Source organism: Sinohyriopsis cumingii, chromosome 1, assembly GCF_028554795.1.
Source record: "Sinohyriopsis cumingii isolate HCF-2022 chromosome 1, ASM2855479v2, whole genome shotgun sequence".
In the NCBI taxonomy this organism is placed as follows: domain Eukaryota; kingdom Metazoa; phylum Mollusca; class Bivalvia; order Unionida; family Unionidae; genus Sinohyriopsis; species Sinohyriopsis cumingii.
The window spans coordinates 63,324,689-63,348,975 of NC_142961.1; the positions used below are offsets into that span (position 1 = coordinate 63,324,689).

The 24,287-nt window shown below is 38.1% G+C and overlaps 1 protein-coding gene across 3 annotated transcripts in view; it reads left to right on the forward strand.

Moving 5' to 3' along the window:
* Positions 1-24,287, forward strand: part of LOC149806992 (phospholipid phosphatase-related protein type 5-like) — a 58,852-nt gene that overhangs the window by 24,046 nt on the left and 10,519 nt on the right. For 2 of the 3 annotated variants that reach the window (XM_089960451.1, XM_089960460.1), the window contains exons 2-6: positions 16,591-16,819; positions 17,807-17,966; positions 18,541-18,658; positions 22,855-23,041; positions 23,722-23,779. In XM_089960451.1, the coding sequence (XP_089816577.1) occupies positions 16,591-16,819; positions 17,807-17,966; positions 18,541-18,658; positions 22,855-23,041; positions 23,722-23,779 (752 nt within the window). Of the gene's footprint in view, positions 1-7,287; positions 7,401-16,590; positions 16,820-17,806; positions 17,967-18,540; positions 18,659-22,854; positions 23,042-23,721; positions 23,780-24,287 lie in introns of all 3 variants that reach the window. The other variant, XM_089960467.1, reaches the window with a different exon arrangement.

Sequence of the window (24,287 nt, forward strand, 5' to 3'; positions counted from 1 at the left end):
TCGACAATACGAAGGATTGATTAAATGTAATACCTTGCGTTCCACGGACTTGTACCATCCCGTTTCCCTTGTACCATACTTGTGTCGAAACGTGCAACCAATACCGACCATGTTAGCACATCCAGGAAGAACGCGCCTTGACAGGAACATGGGTCAGCATTATTTAAAAGCTCTGGTTCCTGGGATAACAACTGTTAGAAGCGTACAAAATTTACCACTTTCCCAAGACAGAACAATATCACAAGGGTGACGAGACTCAGAAAGGTATTTTTGCAGACTAGGTGGATGCCTTTTTGAAACTGAAACAAGAAGCCAGCGGCTATCCTTCCTGGTGAAACACTCACGAAGACCAAGATAGATACTGGGAACAGGAAGGCATCCCTTTAGACCACGTGGAGAAAAATGAAGGAAGGCGATCGTTTGCCAAAGTGATGTTAAATTGCTTGTGGGGCAAAATGGCACAACTACAGTGTTTACCCAAGACGAAGTATTTGACAGAACCTTTCCGCTACTTCCAGATGATTCACGACAAAAGCAAATACATGAAACACGTGACGTCCTTCGTCAATTACGAAGAATTGGACCTTGTATAAGCCGACGAATTTGGAAATGTCACCATTGCGGCTTACGTGACAGCCCATGCTCGCTTAAAATTGTACGAAGCTTTAGAACTGTTAGGGGATCGTGTCCTGTACTTTGACACGGACAGTTGCATCTACATCGATCGACCGGGTCAGCAACACCCTAACATCGAAGAAAACCGTTTAGGAGCCTGGACAGACGAACACCCCGACGACAAGATTCTAAGTTTCGCGAGTGGCGGTCCTAAAAATTACGGCTACCAATACCGGGACAAACAAGGAGAAGTGCACACGGAGTGCAAAGTGAAAGGACTGACTCTGAATTATCGTACCAGTCGAGTGGTCAAATTTGGGGTATTGAAAGAAGCCTTGCAATCGGGAGAGGATGGAAACTTTAAAGTGACCACTCACCAACCGAACAAGATTGTACGTTTACCCACTCTCCACATCGTCAGTCGACCCCTGGAAAAAATCTATCAAATCGTGTACCAGAAGCGAGTGAGACTTCCCAATCACTTTACGTTGCCGTACGGTCACATCGATATTGGTCAGCATATAAAAAGGGACAACGTCCAAAACCAATAGTTCATTGTCACTACCAAGACCAATCGACAAAAATGAATCCTTTCAAACAGCAAGTATAGAGCGCAAGACTCAAGTCCAACGAGAAACTCGGGTGTGAAATCAATGCCAGTATTCAGACAGTGGATGATTACCAACCCTTATTACGAGCACTGTTTCCCATGAATTTGGGTCGTCGTGTAGTGTGTGTTTTAGTGACCTGCTTTCTGGGATTTAGTTTACCAGACGATTCCCTGTGGGCTTTGTACGATCTGTACAGTGAGGTACCGCAAGAAAACATGAAATTGGTATATTTACATGTCCACGAGAGATTCATTCTTTTGTGCTTTCATCTGGATACTTCTCGACCTCTACGGGAAAAAAGATTGTCAACTTTTAGGTATTGAAGTTGTGTACGACGATGTCTGTAGCTTGTGACTTACACCCTCACTGAACAGATATCCTGACTGAAAATGTTGGGGTTTCGAGGCTTGGCCCAAAGAAGTGGCCAATTATGCCCAAGAGTTGCGATCCTGACTTCAAACGTACTGGGAAAAAGTAACTTTTAAACCTGTTTTAGTGATGGTGTTAGAAGAAGAACCCGTACCGAGGAAAACCACTCCCTTCAGGACAGGACTGTCACGGACATTCCCGAAAGGCCATTCCGGGAGGACACATATGTGACTGTACCCAATGTAGATACTGTAAGAATATTTCACACTGTCCCTAGGACACCTTTGTTACCAAAACATGTTGTACAGAGACTTGTTAATATTACACTTTCATCGTTTTGATGTGTATTTTACCGCCGTATGTAACCATTTGGCTCTTATGTATTTTTGTATTTCGTGTTGTTCAATTTTAAAATAATAAATAAACGTGTCATGAAACAAAGTATAAAACTTTTGTTTTCTCTGTCTACGTGTCAAAGGTGATATTCCCAAACTAGTATGGCTACCTCTGCTGTTTCTGCTCCCTCTTCTTCCAATTTCAAAGTCATCGGCGAAAACTTAGATCGTGTTAGTTGGGAGGCCTTGTATATTCGCCATCCCTTTAACATGTTAATTGCCGGACCCAGCGGTTCCGGCAAAATCGAATTTGTCAAACGTTGGATCGAACATAAACATCATTTGATCGATCATCCACTTCATCGTGTCGTGTGGTGTTACAAAGAGTGGCAATCGGCGTACTGTCTCTTGCGAGAAAGTCAAGGATATTCCATCGTGTTTGTGGAAGGCATTCCTAACGAAGACAACGGGATCGTATCTGACCTCAATCAAACCCATCTGGTTATCTTCAACGACATGTTAGGAGAAGACGATGAAGAAATTAAACTGTGGTTTACGCGCTAAGAGCATGCTCGTAATGCCAGTGTCATTTACATCACTCGAAATTTGTTTCAACAAAGTAAAGCCTATTGCATCATCTGTCTCAATGCTCAATGTTACGTGGTCTTGTTTAAAAACTACCACCCCCGATTATTTGCAATTTCGAACCTATCTGTTTCACCACTGGTGCCAAGACGGAGGGCCCGTTGTGTACATGTCCCCGTCGTCGACTTCACAACAACAACAATAAAAATCTATAAAAACCTCGGACACTTTGGGTCAGTCTCATACAGCGTCAACACAACGTCCTTTCAGTCTTATCTTCCCGTCTACTTGATTCGTGCCTTGTACGGGATCAGTCGCGAAAAAAAAATTCACAAATACGTGCTGTTGTCTTAGAAGCCAGTCTCAAAGAAGTCTTACGATGGTTTACGGCGTAAGCACACCAATTACTGCAAGGCATCATTCACATCCCATATCAAATCAAACACTTTTTGAGAGAAACAAAGTAGCTTTGACGCAACTGGCCGATCCTCGCATCGACACACAAACCAAAAAGCAAATCATTTTGAAGCCTAGAGGAAGTGGTTCTCTAGGAGGTGTCGTCATTCGCTCCCTCTTAAAATAAGATCGCAATGCCCCCAAAAGCCCTCTTCAAGACCCCCTCCCCGACTTACCCAGAAGAAAATAAAGCAACGGTGTCAAGATCAGGTCGCAGCCTCAGAAAAAGATATGTCCCCAGAAACAACCCCAGAAAACAGCTTCTGCCTGCAAGAGAGGCACTTCGGCCAGGATGCAACCTTACTTTTGTAAAAACCACTACCGGCAGCGACAGTGACCGCGTCTCCAGTAGCCTCAGGTTCTTCCACTTCTCCGTTGCTTGTGATGCCACCCGTTCTTCGTTATTTGATGAAACAATGGAAACCGCGACTCCAAGAATTTCTCCTCCAGCGTTGACACCCTCTTCCCCTTTAGCTGCAGTGTCAGCTGCTTACCAAGTTACTTTGTCCAAAGGATCAAGTTTGTGTAGATAATAGTTTTATCAAAATGGAATACCAAGTCAACATGGTTCCCTGGATAAGAGGCAATATTGAGAGCACTTAGAAGGGATTTTTTTAAAGTTCCCCGTTTGTCTTCTGCTTATTTACATTTATTCGCAGTCCTTCTTTCCTCTCTGAGAATTTCGGGGAAATGGTAACTGTGAAGCAAGCGCAGAAATGTAGTAGGCTGCTTCCACAAGCTGCTGGACTGGGTTGTTTGTATAGGCTTCTTGATAGAATTGAGAGAGAATTCTGACCCCATAGTGCCATTGCGGCGGTAGGGATTTGAATGTATCCGGAGAACACCAGGCGAGATATTGTACTGCATTGATAGAATATCCCACCTTTTTATGTCGTCCATCGCAGGTCCCATGCCCATCTTTCGGTATTGTGTTGCACTGGGTCAGTCTCCTCCCCGTCTTCCATTTCTTGTTATCATCCCACAGCTCCTTCATCCTCTTCACCGCTAGGGGAGGATACCTCTAAGTCTGCTTCTAAAGTGGAAGTTTCTTCTTCACGGGAAAGTGTTTGCTTTTGTGCCTCCAGTGTGCTAAGAAGTATATGAGCAAATTGCTTTGTTATTGCAACTTTCTCAGCCTGTTGTTGTGATGTTTCTTCCGGTACGTGGTCCATTTTTGCTTTGGCAGCCTTTTCCTCTATCCTGGCCCCTTTTGGTGAATTTGTAGGAGAGATAGGCTGCTGAAGTTTGGTCACTTGGTGAGTCGTAGAACTGGAGTGGCGTGATAACTGGGTCTGCTGTAGATCCACCTGATTCCGCTGTCTCCTATTACGATTCCTGGGCCTTTTCTTAACTTCTATGTCGTTTTCCCATATTAAGAGCAATGTTGTGCGTTACCCTGTGCCCTTATATTCCATCCTGTGGCTACTGCAAGGCCAAGTCCTTGAAGTGCACTCGGTATTTGAGTTGGGATAATATCCATCGCTAGCTCCATTTATAAATTTTAGTGTTGCTCGCTGCTCTGTTCGATGAGGACTAATGTCAGTGTACGTTGTCTGTACGTTGAAAAATAGAAGTGTATATATAAACACTTTGTTTCTTTGTTTTATGTATAAAAAAAAATTAGAAGTGTGTCAATAAGCATTCGTTTCCGTAGCTTGTCAAATAGTTTGTGTTTTTGTTTATAGTTAGTGATTGTGGGTAAAAAAAGTGAGTGTTTCTTTTAGGTCCGCACGTTCTATGTAATGGATAGTAATGTGGGTCTTGTAAGTTTCGGTGCCAATAGATGTTTTCTTTCACGTCCGCGCTTCACTGATGAAGCGAAAGCGTTCGTCAGTCTGGCTACCTAGCGTTGACTAGTCAACATAAAAACGAGTAGCGGAATTGCGAAACAGTTGGAACTCCAAATGTACCAGGAGTGTTCCAGGCGCCTACTTGACGAACTGGCCATGGAGGCCATAGTTGAAGCTGCCAGGCTTGAAGAAGATGAAGAGAAGAAAATGAAAAAAAATATAGAAGAATGAAAAGAAGACAGGGATCCTGCCTCACCTCATACTGAGACTTTTGTGTGAGGTCAAGGCTGAAGTGAGGATACCTCCACAAGCAGCACCAGCACAACCACGTCATCTAGAGCCAATGCCACAACCACAGCCTCTACCACCAGTAGCAAGAGAGTGATCCACCAGATGGAAAACTGGGAGGAGAAGTTGCGAGAGTAACCACGTCAACATCATAATCATCCCCGGGTCTGATGTTGGAGAAGACAGTGTGAAGTCTTCAGGGTTCAGCAAACTGAAACTAGGAATGATATATCTGCCTCCGCACTCTCAGCAGCTAAATTCAGATAGGAGCAAGATTGAAGTAGGAGGGGTGGGGGACTAGGCCTGGAAGGTGTCTTCACTGACAGGTGCATTTGGACCTAGAGAAAAACTTCCCTTATCAGGGATAACCAGATCTCTAGAAAAGAGACTATTCAAGTTGCCACTTTGTGTGAATTTGGAGTAGTGTAACTATAAACACTGGCTCCTTTACTGATATGTGTGTGTTTACTCGTACGTTTGTGACTTTGTGTGTATGTGTTTGTATGCGTGCGAATACGTTGTGTGGATAATACATGTTTGGGTTTATATGCATGCGCGTACGTCGTGTTGATAGTTGATTTGTTTTTTTTTCTCTCTTTCCGTGTGTGGATAGTAGAAAATGTTGTTTTTTTTTCTCCTTCCCATGTGTGGATGGTAGATTTGGGGTTTGTTGTTTCCTCTTCCCGTGTGTGGATAGTATATTTGAGGTTTGTTTTTTCTCCTTCCCGTTTGTGAATTTATTTGGGGTTTGTATGCGTGCGCGCACGTTGTATGGATAGCAGCTTTCTCCCCCCCCCCCCCACACACACACTTCTGTGTGGATAGTAGATAATATGTGAAGTGAGTGTAAGGGATGTTTTCATTCACGTCCGTGCTTGAAGAATATAAAGTCGAGCTTTGGTCATTCGCGCCATGCAACTACAACAAAGTCAACAATTATTGGTGCCAGACCAAACCAAAAACTGGAACAACACGAGATAAAAACAAAAAACAAATTCTAGCTACGAAAAAGACACCAAAGAAACCAAAGACACAAAAACAAGAAGTGGCCCAACCAAGACTGACCCAGCCACAACTAAAACAGACGTGAATAACTATGTGGCCGACCAATTTGACGAATGGGGCCCTTCCTACCTATTACAAAATGTTCAACGCAGCTACATATTTCGCTGAGGCATTCCGGACAATACTAGAGGCCCACCAAAAAATCTACTACGATGGAACACTAGGAAAACAATACGTGAAGAAATCTGAAGATGCTAAAGAAGCCATCGTAGACATCAGCACCCGGGGAGAAGAATTTTATGACTGCTCAATCCCAATCTCGGCGATGATGATAAATGAGCTTCTTACGTTCCATGGAGTGCAGTCCAAACCAATCCAAAAACACCATCAGTGAAAACTCCTGGTCCTGGGAGACCTATGCTGTATTGGTGGATACGCAGGACGAAGAAGTGAAAGATTCAGCCCTCCAAAAAAAACATCCATGTATGTATGTATGTATGTATGTATGTATGTATGTATGTATGTATGTATGTATGTATGTATCTATGTATGTATGCATGCATGCATGCATGTACATATGTCTGTCTCTCTACTCTATTTATCACTACTATTTGTATTTGTATTTGACTCCTATTGTCCGTATAAAAAAACAACCTATCTTCCACATTCCCTTGACACTATAGTGGCCCTAGGTCAATAATTACGACGCCAATGTGTGGGGACACCTTTTTCAAATGTTGATGCCAAAGTGCCTGGACACCTTTTTGAATGGATTTTCCATTGACGCTAACAGTCCCCCTTCACTACTTACGCCGCCTATTTATTGCGAGATACTTGTACAAGACCCAGAGTTGGATTTATATCGCAATAATACTTGTATCGTTTGTTTATTCCTCACTTCATGTACAAGACCCAGAGTTGGATTTTTATATCGCAATACTACGTGTATCGTTTGTTTATACCTCACTTTTTGTACAAGAGCCAGAGTTGGCTTTATATCGCAATATTACGTGTATTGCTTGTTTATTCCTCACTTCATGTACAAGACCCAGAATTGGGTTTATATCGCAACAATACGTGTATCTCTTGTTTATTCCTCACTTCCTGTACAAGACTCAGAGTTCGATTTGTATCGCAATAATACGTGTATCGCTTGTTTATTCCTCACTTCATGTACAAGACCCAGAGTTTTATTTGTATAACTCGGTACAAACACCTGTTTCTCATATACAGATATCACGGAAGAAACCAAGAATACGGAGAAAAGGATGACAAGGAGTAAATTGGTGAATTGGGTGTGAAGATGTTTATCAATTCTTGCATATAAACGAATGCTGTTGGAGAAGGTGAAGATCATGGTTAATAATTATATAGTATGAATCACGCAGACATTTTACTAGTTGGTCAGTTTTCACATAATATATGGAAGCATTTCCTGAAGTATTAAAATAAGATTTTTATATTGAAATGTGCCTCAGAAACGGATTATTAACGTTACTGTATTCATGCATAGATAAAATATTTTAGATGCCCCACGATTTAAAACCTCAACATTCGGTAAAAATATCCTTTTCATATGCAGCTGCCACTTTATGGAATGACCAATCCGGTGGCCTAAGAGATTAGGGCGTTTGTCTCGGATGAGGGAGCTCGCAGTTTCGAACCCCGACCGAGTTGTACGAAATACATAAAATGGTACTTGCAATTGCCTGGCAAAGCCTGTCAGTAGCTTCTCGTAGGTCGGTGGTTCTTCCCATGGTTTTCCAGGGTTCTTCCTCCACCAGTTATACTGGCCGCCATGTATATAGCCTATCCTGTGCTGAAAAATGGCGTTAAACCTGAGAACAACAACAACAACAACTTGCAACTGCCTCGTTTGGCGCTCAGCATTAAGAGGTTAGTGTTAGGACTGGTCGGCCTGGTGTCAGGATAATGTGACTGGGTGGAACATAATGCCACTTGTCTGCGGCATGATGCCCCAGTGCTAGACATCACTATAAACTGCCACACTGAATATATCGTAGCTATATGACTAAAATTGTTAAAACTACGTTACACATACACAATGAACTTTATTTCATTCAGATCATTAAATTCTATCCTGGAATGGTAAAATGTGTAAATGTAATATCTGTAAACAATACTCCTCCCCCGGCCACGATGACAGCTAATGCTTGCATTTACGTTTGTCGATTATCTGTCATTGTCTTGTGTGCCCTGCTGTAGGCTGTTCTTTTTAAGTAAGGCGTAAGCATGTATTTTAGTCTTAATTAAGTTCTTCTGCATTTATTTCAAATTTCAGTACTGACCAACAATTTTATTTTTTGTATAAATAATCCTAACCTGTGCGTTTAATTTATCTTAGATACTAAATTCACTTTTACTCACTGACTTTTAAAATGCGTGGTATGGTTTGTCCAATTCTATATTTATGGGTTAAATGTTTGTATATCTTATTAATCATGTTTGTTCTAATGTCTTATTTGATTTATGTGATGTCGGTAAAAAGCTCATTAGAGCTAATGTAGAATTGTTGTTTTAAACCAAGCCGACGTTAAATAAATCGTATCGTATAAAAGTTGATAAATACCGACCCACCCAATTCACTCTTTCACATCCTTTAATCCGTGTTCTTTGTTTCTTTCCTTGATATTGTTCTATTAATTACATTCTTAATCTCTCACAAAGTTCCATATCAAATGGCATATATTAATAAACTTTCTAAATAGTAAAATCCTTACGTAAGTGAGTTGATTTTGGAAATCAAGGACGTTTCTTTTCAGTCTTTACCTTCTTTGAAGAGGTAAATCTTGTACTACAGAGGCATATATTGGGAAGAAAAAACATTCTTAATCAAGATAGGTTTTGTTTCTTCTGTTAACTGAGTCTCTCTTATTCAACGTAGGAAAAATTTAGGTTGAGGCTAAATATACATCTGATCATTCAATGGTTTCTCTACATTTAAATTTAAAAAAGTTTCAGTGGGGAAATATTTAGAAAGTTTATTAATATTATGCCATTTGATATGGAACTTTATGAGAGATTAAGAATGTAATTAATAGAACAAAAGCTGAATATTATTAAGGGGGTCAATTTTTTGTCAACCTAGGATGTTCCTTAATTTCTGCCATTTATTTACATTTTCAGTTTTCTTCTAAATTAACTGAAAATTTAAGTGATTGCAACGCAAAATCTGTTGCAGCTGTAATTTGAATCCATGAATAAACATTTCGGCACTACATTTCTACCCCAAATCCAAACCGCTTTGTTTTGGTAATGTTTATTTTAAGAGCAGAAAGAACACCAAAATGTTCTACAACTGGTAAAGCATTATTATTTTGAAGAGGATTAATGTTGTCATCTATGAGTTGTGGAATTAAATATTCAGTATTATCAATCCTTAACAGATTAATATACGTATCGTTTAGAAAATTAACTTAAACGTTTCAGCACAATATAACTAGGTACAGGGAGATTGGGTCACCTTAAATGCATCCTCTGGTAATATTACAACAACAGAAAAATCATTCATAAAGTTTTAGGCAAATATTTCATCCGCAAACCAAAATGAAAATGGGAATGGATTCTACACAAAAATCTCTAAGAAGCAGAATCAAAACTTTTCAAAGCCAGAAATTATAGTAATCATGTATTGTATCACTCAGTATAATACCATAAATGGTGTTTTCTGCAAGATATATTCCTTTTAAAAATCCTGTTAGATCTCCCGAAACCAGAAAATCAAATATATTTGTTTCTTCTGTTTGCAGTGCAACCATAATCGAGCCTTCATTCATCATCAAGGAGTGGATATTATATGCTAAGTTTGTAAATACTGTTTTGTATATAAGCTGTAGGTATATATAAGTATTCCTTGTCCAGGTACTGAATGTAATCTTTGATCATCATATGCATTATTTATTGCCCTTTCTAAAACAATCATCAAGACCTTTCCTCATCACCCCTCATTAAACAAAAAAAAGGCACAAAAAACCCACAAAAAACAAGCGCAAAAAAGCATAAAACCATAGGTTTCTATTTTTCGTCGTCACCTTTCAAACGTGAAAGAATTTCTTCATGTTCAATTTTGTTTTCTAATTGGTCGAACTTAAAGATTAATATTGGTAAGTTATTGTCTTTCAGAATTTCGTTTAGATTGAAATAAATTCTTTCCTTACTAAATAAATATACATAACAATCTTTAACCTTTTATATTTACAACTGATCTGTAATTAGGGAATCGACTCTTCTATTGCTGTCTACATAGTTTTGTTAACAGTATTGCACCTTTCTACCACCCTTACCTCCGAAAAAGATGTGCCAGGTTTGTTTTAATCTTTTATTCCATTGTACATTAGCCCCTACAACGCTTCCATTTGTTTCTTCGTTTAATATTTTCTAACTGCTGTTGTTTTCCATGAAAAGTAATTCGGAGTTACTGTCCGAAGTGAAATAGGCAAGTTAGTAAGTTTGTTAGCAAGTAAGCTAACAAATTTGTAAGTCAGTATCTTAGAAAGTTGGTAAGTAATATAGTAAGTGACTAAGCATGTTGGAAAGTAAACAGATTGGTAAGCAAATTAGTGAGTTGCTGGCTAGATACATCTTTTGAGTTTTCTGAAAATGACTCTGTATGTTGGCTGTTGCTGCTCACTTCCAAGGCAACAATTGGAAAAGAACAGTAATATGAGACAATAGCAAGCAATTTCTAAAGCTGGAAACTCAGTGTAACAAACTTCATAAGGAACTATGAATACGGATTGACCGTAGCTTTATCCTCTACCGCACTAATGAAAACAACATCGGATGTGTACTTCTCAACATTTGTTTCTTAATGTTGAATTCACCACTTTGTACACATCCTAATAAATCATGTGTTAAATTAAATTTTCATGAAGTTTTAAATTTTAAACTGAAATTTTAGACAGCAAACTTGACTAATGAATGGTATTTAAAACACTTGATAGCATGGGTATGTACAGCTTGTTGTTGTTGTTGTTGTTGTAGGGTTTAACGCCATTTTTCAGCACGATGGGCTATACATGGCGGCCAGTATTAATGGTGGAGGAAGAACCCGGAAAACCCCGGAAAGAACCACCGACCCACGAGAAGCTACTGGCAAGCTTTCTCACATGCCCACATTGGCTGAATCTTAGACTCGAACCGCCGCAGACAGAGGTGAGATGGCAGTGATCCGTAACGAAGAGCGCTTTAGACCACTCGGCCACTCGGGGCCCCATGTACAGCTTGTATCATTTTGTCCAGTGATAGTGAAATAAGATGACTCAGTGATTTTTAAAGCAAATTGTAGTATGCGTGTTCAAATGCATATAGGTGTACACAGAAATAATGACAAATGCTATGTTCCACATTTGACCCTTTCGTTGGCCTAAATGGTTAGAGCGTCCGCTCCGGATGCGGGAGTTCGCGGGTTCGAGTCCCGGCTGAGTCATATCAAAGACTAATAAAAATGAAACTAACGACTGCCTCGATAAGTAATCGGCATTACGAGATTAGTGTTAGGACTAGTGGGCCTGGTGTCAGGATAATGGGACTGGGTGTGATATGATGCTACATGTCTGCGGCATGATGCCCCAATGCTAGACATTACAATAAACCTGCCACACTGCATACATCGTACCGATATGACTGAAAAATTGTGAAAGCTCGCGTTCCACATTTATTGTGTTTGGCACTCAGCCAGTTGTAAGTGTAAACGAACAGCACACTAAAATGTTCTATTTCGATGGGACCAGTAACATATTGTATAACAAACAATGCAATGAGTTACAATGACATTAACCGCGTGAGGTAACAATGTAAGAAGAAGCTTCACCTGGGGGTGTGTGGCTATTTCTTATTGAACAATGATGTTGATCTATCTCATGAAGACATGAGCCATGCCTTTGATGTATTATCTATCAGTGTTGTAATCCTGGTCACTTATGGCAGGTACATTGGAGACATCTTAATGGTACAACAACCTGACTAATGGGCAACTTCCAAACCAATCCAACTCTTCAACCTTGTTCCAGATACCAGGCTAGACATGAAAGATATAACATGTTTCATGTATGATGTAGGTAAATGAAGTCAAATATGTTAGACATGGAGATTTCAAATTGGCATTAAGCACAGGAACAAAATTAAACTTATAGTGACACTCAGAAATGTGAAGCAATGGGACTGTATTAAAGGGAATATTCGTCCCACAAATATGAGGTCTCTATAAATATTTTTATCAGATTATGTTCAGCCATCTACAGGCTAAAGGTATACCAGCTGTCATAAAGTTTAGCCAATGTGGGATGGTGAGATTTTATCATTTGTGCAACAGTTAGTACACGCTAGTATATATTAGTACATACCATTATACAAGGAAGTCCGGAGACAATGTACTAAATTAAAAGATATTATCATAAAAGTAAGCTTGTTCATGATGGAAACGACAATATGGATATTGCAAAGTGATTAGTCAATACAGATATGTGCCTCGCAGATCAAGTATTGGTACCAAAAGATCCTAAATCATCGACCCAATGTGAAATTCTGATCCCCAAAACTTGTAAAAAAGAATGTAAATTTGCATATGTGACACGTGACATGTACTTATTAAGGTCGGCTGTGCTTGCTTAATTCATATGATCTGTTTGAGAATTTCAAATGTATTTTTAAGTGTCGATTATTAAGTGGAATGGTTCATTGGAATGGTTCATTGGATTGTGATGTCTGCTGATGCTCCAATACCGCACTCTGTCAAAGTACTAAATTAAAATATATTGCCATTCAAAAGCATATTCATGATGGAAATAAAATCTTGGGATACTTTAAGTACATACAGTCAATGTGCCTTACAGATCAACTACAAGTACACTGAGATTGTATACGATGCATGGAATGTGAACTTCTGATCCCAAACATTCAAAAATACATGAACATTTGCTCATGTGGGACATGTAACCATGTTAAGATCAGTTTTACAAAGCTTGAACATTTCTGGTATAATGTTTTGAGGGCAAGTTAACATTAGTAAATAACAATGCATAAAGCAAAATTGTTCATTGGAATGGGATATCAGCCAATCACACAATGCAGCACCTTTTAATCAATGTCTTAACCTAACTAAACAAAAAAGGAATTAATTTTGCGTTAAATTTACTTTGTTTTCACGTTTTCTTATATCTGACGGTACATAGACTTGGAATATTGGATCCCTTTGGTTTATATTTTTTTGGACATTTTTCATTCTGACAGTTTAATATGGCTTAGTAGACAATGTGAGTAGACTCTACTGTAGAGTTTTCATCTCCATCCTCTCATTCAGTACAGTATGACTATGTACATGAACGGCGTTTGGGGGTGGCAAGTGGGGCGACCGCCCCAGGCCCAGCTCTCGAGGGGGCTCCGCGCTTCAGGCCTAAGGTCGTCCTTATGAGCTTGACAAGCTATATTCTCCGGTAAACTGGAAACACTGATACAGGCCGCACGTAATGCACGCAAAGTTGCGAAGTAAACTTAGTCACCTTCGTAACGCAATTAACAGGTGGCAGCACAGATGCAGCCATTTTCTCAACGCCACTAGTGGGCAACGGCTGTCCGATAACTTGGATCTTAGTTTTTCAAATTTTCGCAGGGTTGCATACCAATCGAGATACCGATACTCTGGCCCCGCGCGGTCATGGTCGGCCCTAGGCCCCGCGTACTTCTACCGCCGCCTATGACTATGTATGTAAACAATAACTGAAAGCCACATAAACATGTAGGTGTTACTCATATAGTCACCACATTATAAACATAAAAATTAACGGCTTGGGCCCAAAATAAATAACAAAAATGACTTAAAGACACAGTATCAACTAGAAAGCTGTCTTCATGTAATTGGAATAAAGCCTCGTCCTGACTTTGAAAGATATTTTCTCTGACAGAATTTCACAGATATCCACCATTGCAACTTGAATAAGGTAGAGGAATACTTGTATACTGATAATAATGAATTAATCACACAGACTCTATCTCATGCTCAATATTTTGACATTAATTATTTTTTTAAAATTTAATCTTTAAATTTGTAATAGCATAGTTCTATTTTTAAAGTAAATATACACAACATGTGAACATTTAATGCGTCTATCTTTAATAATAAACTTAGGATACCATTTTAAACCTTGATGTACATGGCTGATAGAGGACCAAGATCACAATTATTTGTCCTATATGGTCTCATCATTTGTTTCTTAGCATTGGACTTTCCAGTGTGTCCAAATCCTAATAAATTATTTGCTAAACTAAAATACCCACACAGATGAACTAATGACGTTATTGTCATAGATTAATCGGCATTTCTTTGAAAGGCTGGACCCTAAACATAGGACCGTGCAATGGATCGCATATTTCACTTCTGGATTAGCATCAACGGTTCTTACTCATTGTGTAATATCGCAGAAATACACACACAACCACAGCAGAATGCTCAAATTCTAATCAATGAACAATTACCTTTAAATCAATCCCAAAATGCAAATATCTATCTCTTATATCAACACCAAAATGAGGGAAAATCTTATAAGATATACGAACTACATTCTTACTGAAACGGAAGTAATGATTGTGACCCAATTCGTGTAGGAATATCGCAGCCGAAGAACACTTGTATACTGTGTATTTTGTTTCACAAACGAGACAAAGAAGTCGCCTTCTACTGCTGTGAACGGTTCGTGTTGTTTGGTAAAATCAGCACCGTGAAGTGTACAGTGTTTCTATGTAATGGTCGTTTCATGTCAACGTAACAGATTTATACACCTACGGACTGGGAGATCAATCGAGAGTTGTGAGAATTTTGCTCTTTCTGAAACCGCCATACACATGGTCTAATTTGAGAGAGAGAGAGAGAGAGAGAGAGAGAGTATTATTCTTGAAATTAATGTCCGTGACATTAGTATCATGTTTATAAAATAAGCATCTTTGTATTGAAAAGCTACAGATATTGCGCATATATTTTGCACTGAAAGCTACTGGAATATTTTTGCACACGGACTTGCATGAAACAAAACTATGTTTTCTAAAATAATATGTATATTTGATTTGCATTGTGCTTTATCTTTTCCATAAATGATGGCAGGATTTAAACCTACCTTACTAATGTCTTTTTTTTGTAAATAGCATCTAGCAAGTTGTTTACTAATTTGGTGGGAAAATTACCCTCTTCATGGCTTCTGTTATTGTGTCTTAGCTTTTTCTATAAATGTTGTTTACTTCAGAATTACTCGTACCATATTTAACACCAACCGTAATGGAACCAATTCTAGTTGTTTTTCAGTTGATATCTGAGAGGATTTATTTTTTTAAATTATTCACTGGATTTACAAAGTCCTCATTAATACTTTTCGGACTAATTTGCTATTTTGTGATTATTGTGAATTCATTCAAAGACATTTTTGGATTTTATCATTGTGATACTTTAAGACTGTTATCACATCAACACTATTCCAACATATTTGTTCATCAACCCTTTCAAATTAGGAATTCATTTGGGAATATTAGAATTTGTTTGGAATACTCTATACTTTTGGACTCGTGATATAACTTTTAGGACTGTTTAGGATTTAATTCACATTACTGTAAGTTGGTTTAAAATTTTCGCTTTGTATTCTAGGGAAATAAATTATCTGTTGAAATTATCAAACTTGTTGTGTTTTTTTTTTTTTGTCTTTTCAGTTATTTATTTTAAGACCATAGAGTCGTAACAATATGAACATGAACACAGTACAATGTCAGTCTTGAAATGGATGTCGAAATTAAAGCAAGACAGGTATATTCACTACCTATGCACAATTTGTACCACTGTACTTACCTACCTACTTTTTTTTTACCAACCTACCTAAGAAACTGTACGCCGGCCTGACTGATGTCCACAAACCAAGCACTTTCCTGAACCTATGAACCTATTCATTTTAGCACGTGCAGATTAAGATGAAGATATGAATATGCAACATAACTTATGCTGACCTTTTAGTTGTTGTTGTTGCTGTGGGGTTTAACGCCATTTTTCAGCACACGATAGGCTATACATGGCGGCCAGTATTAATGGTGGAGGAAGAACACGGGGAAAACTCCGCAAAGAACCACCGACCCACGAGAAGCTACTGTCAAGCTTTCTCACATACCCACATTGGCTGAATCCGAGACTCAAACCGGCGCAGACAGAGGTGAGATGACAGTGATCCGTAACGAAGAGCGCTTTAGACCACTCGGCCACTCGGGGCTCCAGCCTTTTAGTATGTTTTTTCCAACTCGGTGCGTAGCACAAAGCAGTCATGGTGCTCCTCAATGTATAACTAATGCACTGAATTTAATGAAATTTGTACATGAATTATACGGTGAACTCGTTAGTGTAGTGACGCCGAAATGATTAAAGTGGGGGAATGAGTTTGAAGAACGTTTTCTAACGAAAACGAGGTCCCTAAATTATGAAACTTTCAATAATGTCAACCACTTTCACTGATTATTTATATAACCTGAACAAATATCTTTACACTGCAGACGCCCCTTGCCATCCTGCCCAGTTGAGTAATAACAGCATGGGGATGTATACAAGCGAAACTGAGGGCGGCTCCGTTGAGAATTTGCAAGTCAAAGAGGGAAAAGATGACATCACGGAAATGTCTGACGACTACCGACCAGGCGAGAGAGGGAAAATCCTAGTCTGTGTTACTTTTGTGCTCGAGTTGCTGATTTTAGCCGCTGTAATTGTGCTCGAATACTTTCTTAGGTTTGTACGTGTACACTTTAGTTGTCATCTGCTCTTTTGCTTACTTGTCCAACCACTAGCTTCTACATCTTTTGCTTGTGTATTGGGTTTCTGTGACTAAAATGAACATCAAAAGCGACATGTCTGAAAGGTTTCGCACTCGTAATAAAGGAAAAATAATTTTAAATATTTGCAAAAAGTTTGCTCTTTTCGAATTTCGGGCCTACAGATTGAACAGTATGAAATGTGGCGCAAATGGAAGATGAGAAGTCTACCATTGACTTAAACATGCAGTGAATCCCATTACCTTTACCAGCCATCGAAATCAAACCAGCCCCATCTCCCTCAAATGAATATGATTTTATAATTATCAAGTAAACAATATTTCAGGTCATACACAATACACAAATGGAAATAAAAAAAATTAGCGTACTGTCATAGGGTAGTAGATGATGTGAGAGATGATGAGGTCTCCTCCGTCCCGTAGGGCTTTTGGTTATCACTAGTCTACAATATTTTTAGAATTCGTCTGCTTCAGGGATAGAATGTGTTACTTATTATGGATTTTGATGTGCTGAATTCAAATATGACAATTAAAACGACTCACTGGCTACTGTTTCCAAGAAATTTAAGTTTTTATATTTATGCATATGTATATTGTGTATATAGCAGAGTTTTAATTTAATAATCAATTGTAAACCTAGTTTTTTTTAATGTGTTTATGGTTGCTTTACATGATACTATCTCACCTGGCCTGTTTATGTAACACTTTAAAAATGGCAAAATGGTTATATAAGTAAAATTTTATTGATGAAGCAAAAGGCATATACATGTGTGTATATATATATATATATATATATATATATATATATATATATATATATATATATATATATATCATGGATATATCGACAGTTATCGCAGCAATTGAATAACTCGAGAAACAGATGTCCCTACAAATAATATTCATTAACAGTCTAAAGTGTCTGGCTGATTATTACTCCACAGATGGTCGACGCTGTTCCCGGTGAGGAAGCAGAACTTTTCATGCGTTGATCCGGAGCTGTCCTACTCGAAAGATGACCCTTCTTATTCAGCTTTTGCCTTCAGTAACTCCGTCCCTGATGACACCATATACGCCCTTACTTTCTGCGTTCCCCCATTTGTGGTAATCACATCTTTTGACTAGAATATGATGCGACAAATATTTGTGTTGCTTTTCCCTGTGTGACATTGTTTCGATAGTGTTCATATACAAATATATGAACAGATAAAAGGAAAGTAACGAGATCCAAGCAAAATTATTCTACTTAACGAAAGGAAGTTGAACGTGCATGTCTCACGATTATCTCTTATTTCTGAGTGTCTAAAAACAAAGTGAAAAAGCATTTTATGTATATAAATATGAGAGAGAGAGAGAGAGAGAGAGAGAGAGAGAGAGAGAGAGAGAGATTGTTTCGTAATTGGGATATGTATGACAATAAGTAGTATGTATGTATATATATATATATATATATATATATATATATATATATATATATATATATATAATCTGAGAAAGATCGAGCTTTAAATCTTGAGATGAATTTAAATTGATTGGAAAGAATATAATATCCTTTCCGCATTTTTATGTCTTCTTTTACTGTTATTAGAATATTATTCATGTTCTATATACATGACAACTTTTGACAGATTAACAAAATGCATAATCACATCAAATTCTGTCTCCTTTTGACTCGCAGATTATTGTGGGGGAAATCGGAGTGTGGGCATTCAGTGATGAAGAGCAGAAGGCAGTAAACATTGGGTGTCGGGCATGCGCAATACCTCAGGTGGTACGGCGGTTACTTCGATTTATCGGTAAGTTTTGTAAGCAACTTGCACGAAAGACCTGTGTGTGCGCTTTTTGTTCGGTTTCTTTAATACCAAATTGAGAGTAGTATCTTTCAACATGCCCAATTTTATCTACATAAACTTTTTATCTACATAAACTTTTTTCATGTTAAATTCATAGCTGTATTCTTGATGGAGTGCAAATGTAATTGCTGTTATTCTTATACTGGCGTGCTGTTTAACAATTGCCACAAAACTACGACTAATGCAGATTAGGAAAAATTATTTTCGTATAATGCCACAATCTTTTTTTTTCTTTTTTTTTTTTTGGGGGGGGGTATTTTTCAATCCATGCATTGTCCCTCGACCCAGCATTACAAAAAAAATAATCTTTTAATGTTCTTCAAATATCGATTTTTCAATATTATCCTACATTTTTGCACACACGATTAGATAAGTAAATTTATTTTTATATTGTAAAATTCATCAGAAAAATACACTAGAAGTAAACTTACTTTAGTTTAAGCTTGTGTGAGACGAGTCCTGCTAAATTTTAATAAATTTTAAGGACTACCTTGAATTTTATGGTTTCAGCTTGCTTTAGGGAAAAACAAAAAACCTCATTAAGCTCTATTTCAGTTCTGGTTATATTTGTAATTGCCCAGGGTCATGGAGCGGAATAAATAATTTTGGAATGTATTTAATTCCTCTTGATGTAAATGTAACCATAACATAATAGAACAGAACCGAACCAAGCTTTTATTATAAAAAATCTCAGGCCACGCATGTGAGAATACCACAACTGCTATAATACTGTAAGACAACAGCACTAACATATGGAGATACAAATCACAACATAGGTGAACATGTACAATCATAGCAAGACTAAACATTTGGACGTTCGTGAAATCATTTGGGTACGTACATGTAAAATTGTTTTGGTAGAGCACAATGCCTCTCATGGAGTGCAAAAATGTAACAAAAAGAGAGAAAAAAGAAAAATAATATTGTTATGAAATATGGAAATAATATACTTCCACAGATAGCGGAAAGTTTACGATATTGTTTTCTTTATTACCGTAACACATTTGGCATGATTTTGGAGAATTTGGGGATATTTGGTATCAAATAAAGTTTGTAACTTTCCAAAGGATAGTTAGCGTTATTAGAACTGTTTTAGAAACATGACTAAAATGTAAACAAATACTCCACGAGGTCGCACACCTGTGTGAAAGAGAAACAAACTGAAGCACCGAAGCAAGGCTTAATTACTGTCCCATATCCGGTGGAAGAAGAGTTTGCGAGCTTTTTGTTACAACAGTTTCAGTTGGCTTTAAAACTGCCAATCGCCTGTCACAGCAAAATTAAATTGTTACAGGTGTATTTCTGCGCACAACAATAAGGGTTTTTCAGGTCAGGCATCGCTCGTTATCGAATATTATAGTAGACGCTACAACCTGTGGCTGTCGATCAAGGGTGATCAGCTACACCTGACTCCTCCTTTAAGTTCTTTATGTGGTGGATCAGACAGCTGAACAGATGCTCATCTCCTGGCTGTGAACATCTTCGCTAGCCCAGGTTCCGATAACCCTATCTACGCCTTGGCATATCAAGCAATCCACCGCATCCAATCAAGATTAAGTTCTTCAAATTTGAACACTGTTCCTACGTGATCGAGACATGGGCAGCACCCAACATGAATAGACTTATAAATAAGCAATTTTCCAGTGCCGGTCCGGGTTTGCACAAGTACTTTTTACTCAAATACACCTGTAATGGCTTCGTTCTTGTACATGGTGATAATTTCGATGTTAAATTTGCAAAGTATCTTTTTTTCTGTCAATTACCACCACCGTTTATTGCCGATGTACAGTGCACCACGCTACTGGTTAGTTGGCATTACATACTATTGGAGGCAACACATGAAATTCAGTAGATGTCGCTACGACAAAGGACAAATATAGATGTTCGATCCGCCAAGGTGCAGATAGTTATCGGAACAAGGGCTGGCTAAGATGGGATATGAAAGCAGAAAGCAAGATCTGTGTGGACAGCACAAGGCATAAGGTCAGATGCATTATGAACTAATGGTCATCCACTGCATCCGGATTTGTTTCCAGACGTTTCGACATTGTCGTGTCACTGAACTGAGACCGGGCTGAACGAGAGAATGATTGAGACTAAGCGCTGTTTTTCATCACCTAATTGCGACTCGCGCGCGCAGCAAAGCAGCTGCTATGGATATTCTGGAAGCGGTTGATGCAGACCTACTCACAGGTGGCTCTGGGCATTTTATTGCTTTTTGTTGTGACGAAGCAGATTGGAACTCAGCAGCCACCTGGGTGGCCTAGTAGCCATTGTTAGGATCACGCTGCTCACCGCTGAAGCACGAGGAAGTGTTGAAGGACGTAAATCTCTGAGTGATGGGAAGAAACGCTTCAAGGATTGCCTCAAGTCACCCCATAAAAACTTTAACATTGATCATGAGACTTGGAAAGATGTTGCATAGCGTCGCGCCACCCGGCTGACTCGTCTATACTGAAGGTACAGACTTTGAACGGGAGAGAACTGCGGAGACAATGCAGACGCGCAAGCAGCAGTAATCTTAAAAATTGCAACATGTCCTTTATTGATCAAGCAGACCGAAGCGGCGTCTCCTCTAAGGTTCAGACCTCAAGTTGATTTTATCAGCCATTTGCGTACTCAGATATCAAAAGCAGGTAGTGATATCATGGTCACTCGAAGGACGAACATTAGTATATGATAGAATTCACCTTATATAAATCGAGGAAACTTTGGCAATACCTTTAATCGCGGGGCATTAGGCACATTAGTTTTACGCAGTCGGATATGCATGTGATGTTCAATAGACGTGTGAAAGAGAAAACTTCTGATAGTACTAATCTGTCGGGCCAGGACATGTAACTAAGTCTGAAATGTCCCTATCAGCAACAAAAGATGGAAAGTAGGTTATTATCTCCTCGTTTTAACAACAATAAGTAGTCATACTAAAGCAGAGTTCCACATCTGCACAAAAATTACAAAAATATTCCTGGCGTAAATAAATTGCATCTCTCCTCCTGCCACTTGATTTTATTTTGTACGCTCATATTATTTCCTAACCAAATAATGAATTAAATGTTGGTGAAACTTCAAACTTCCGGAAAGCCGTGTATCTGTTTATTATAACTTCCGGAAAGCCGTGTATCTGTTTATTATAACTTCCGGAAAGCCGTGTATCTGTTTATTATAACTTTATCTTTAACCTACACCGATTAGTTGAGCGAGCCGCGTTAGCTCAGCTAGTAGAATGTTAGACTCGTTATTTAAAGGTTGCGAGTTCAATGCCTGCCCAGACCAGCCCGGGTTGCTGCACCAGTGTGTCGTGAGGAGCGAGAATTAGCCCCCATTTCCTCAATATAAAAAGGAAAAAATAGTTTTAAAATGTCGCTTAAAAACAACCAACCAACAAACATAATAGTGTGAACACTGTCATATGTAAAACTGCGGTCTGGTCTAACCGGACTTTATACATGTGCCAATGGTCTGAAGGACGATGAAGTCACTGAAATTTATGTGCATCTCACCCGAAAAAAATTGTATTTATATTTATTTTTATTAGTCGAAAATTATGTCTTAAACGTTTTAGGTATATATATGGTACATTATATTTTTATTTTTATTCTTTAAGAGTACACCATCATATACATCAACAGAGCTATCTACTTAAGATTTAATCGTCTCACAAAAAAGTATATATTGTTTAATTCTTGCTGTTGATTAGTTTTTAATGGCATTTTGAATATATTACTGGCAATATCATGCAAATGCTCCAATAGACCGAGACTGACTAGAGGGAGTATCGAATCCTCAACCTAGTGGAACACGAATCGGACGATTTACCAGCTCAACTACCACTTCTCACCATACATTATATAGAAGGCTATTTCATGACACGATATATATATATATATATATATATATATATATATATATATATATATATATATATATATATATATATATATATATATATAAGGAATACACGTCTTTGATTTACCTAGACTTTATGTAGCAGCTTTGTGTACACTCTACTTATGTGATAAGTTTTCATGAAATGAAATTACTTCCACTGAGTTTAAAAGCACTGAAAAAAATGTTAAAGTCGTTAAATTGACTTTTGTAGCCGTATCAAGTCGCTGATGTCAGATTTACTTTTGTAGCTGTGTTTTTCTTTGGGGCCTTTACGTTGATGATATTTGTTGACTTGATCAAGCTGGTGATCGGGAGACTTCGGCCAAACTTCCTGGAAATCTGTGAAGTGAATAAAACCATGTGTGCCGCTAATTCGAATTTCGGTGGTGATGAAATGTGTCTAACTGATGATGAGTTAACACTTCGTGATGCTAGGTAACTTTTACACGCACACACACACACACACACACACACACATATATATATATATATATATATATATATATATATATATATATATATATATATATATATATATATATATATATATAAATCATGTCTATGAGTGGAAACGCTTGATGTATTCGAGTCTCGTCACTTAATATAATGTCTAATTTCTGATAAATTTTTGAAAATCAATTGGCTGATCTTAATAAAAATTAATCCCTATAAGGACTGAATTTTTATTATTTCAAATATATGAGCAATACGGAATTATTAATAAGTAAATCGCTCCTTAAATTAGCAAATAGAGACAACCATGAACGCTATCAATAAGAAAATCCTGGATCAATTATTGCTTTAATGGCAACTGCTGTCTTTATCACTGTTATGAGTTTTCATATTACAGATATGTATACATATAGTAAACTGCATGCATTACGTTTCCCGTGTTATTTCATATTTAATGTAAATTAAATGAGAAGTGGGACAAAATAAATTTCTCTCCCTTCGAGATCCTGTACCAAACATGTACAGATACCGTTATATATTTTAGCCCAGTCTGAATTAGTAAATATCTGAATAAGAAAACGCGTACTTTACCATTCAGTATTTATAATTGTATATGAACCACAGGTTTTCTGCAAACATTGTATTTTTATTTCTTCCCACAGGACATCGTTCCCATCCATGTTCTGTGCAATAACATCATACTCGGCGATTTTTATTGCGGTAAGGAGAGAGAGAGAGAGAGAGAGAGAGAGAGAGAGAGAGAGAGAAGTACAATGGAACACGCAAAGGAAACTGAATACTATCAGTAGAAACGTGACGTGTTGTGTAGTTTACCAACCGCCAAAGTAACCACACAAGTGCAAGGGAAGGATGTGATCACAGGAGTCTGACGTTTATCAATAAAGTGAGGCGAAATCTCTGACAACGTGAAATCACCTTATCGGTAATATAAAGGAACAAGGAGTGCAAAGGTGACCACAACCCTCCGCTCAATTCGACTTTTCTCACGCGTCTTTTATCGCTTCAGAATCGCAAGAAGACTGAAAAACTACACATATACATTCATAAGACAGTGACGTACCAACATATAACTCTCTGTCGACCATGTCATGAATCCAAACCGGCGAATTAACCTTTATTTTCACCATTGCGGTCACAAACCCTTTCTGTTAGAATCCACCAGACGGAAGTAGCCCATTCTACCAGTTTCTACCCTGCAGTAAATATG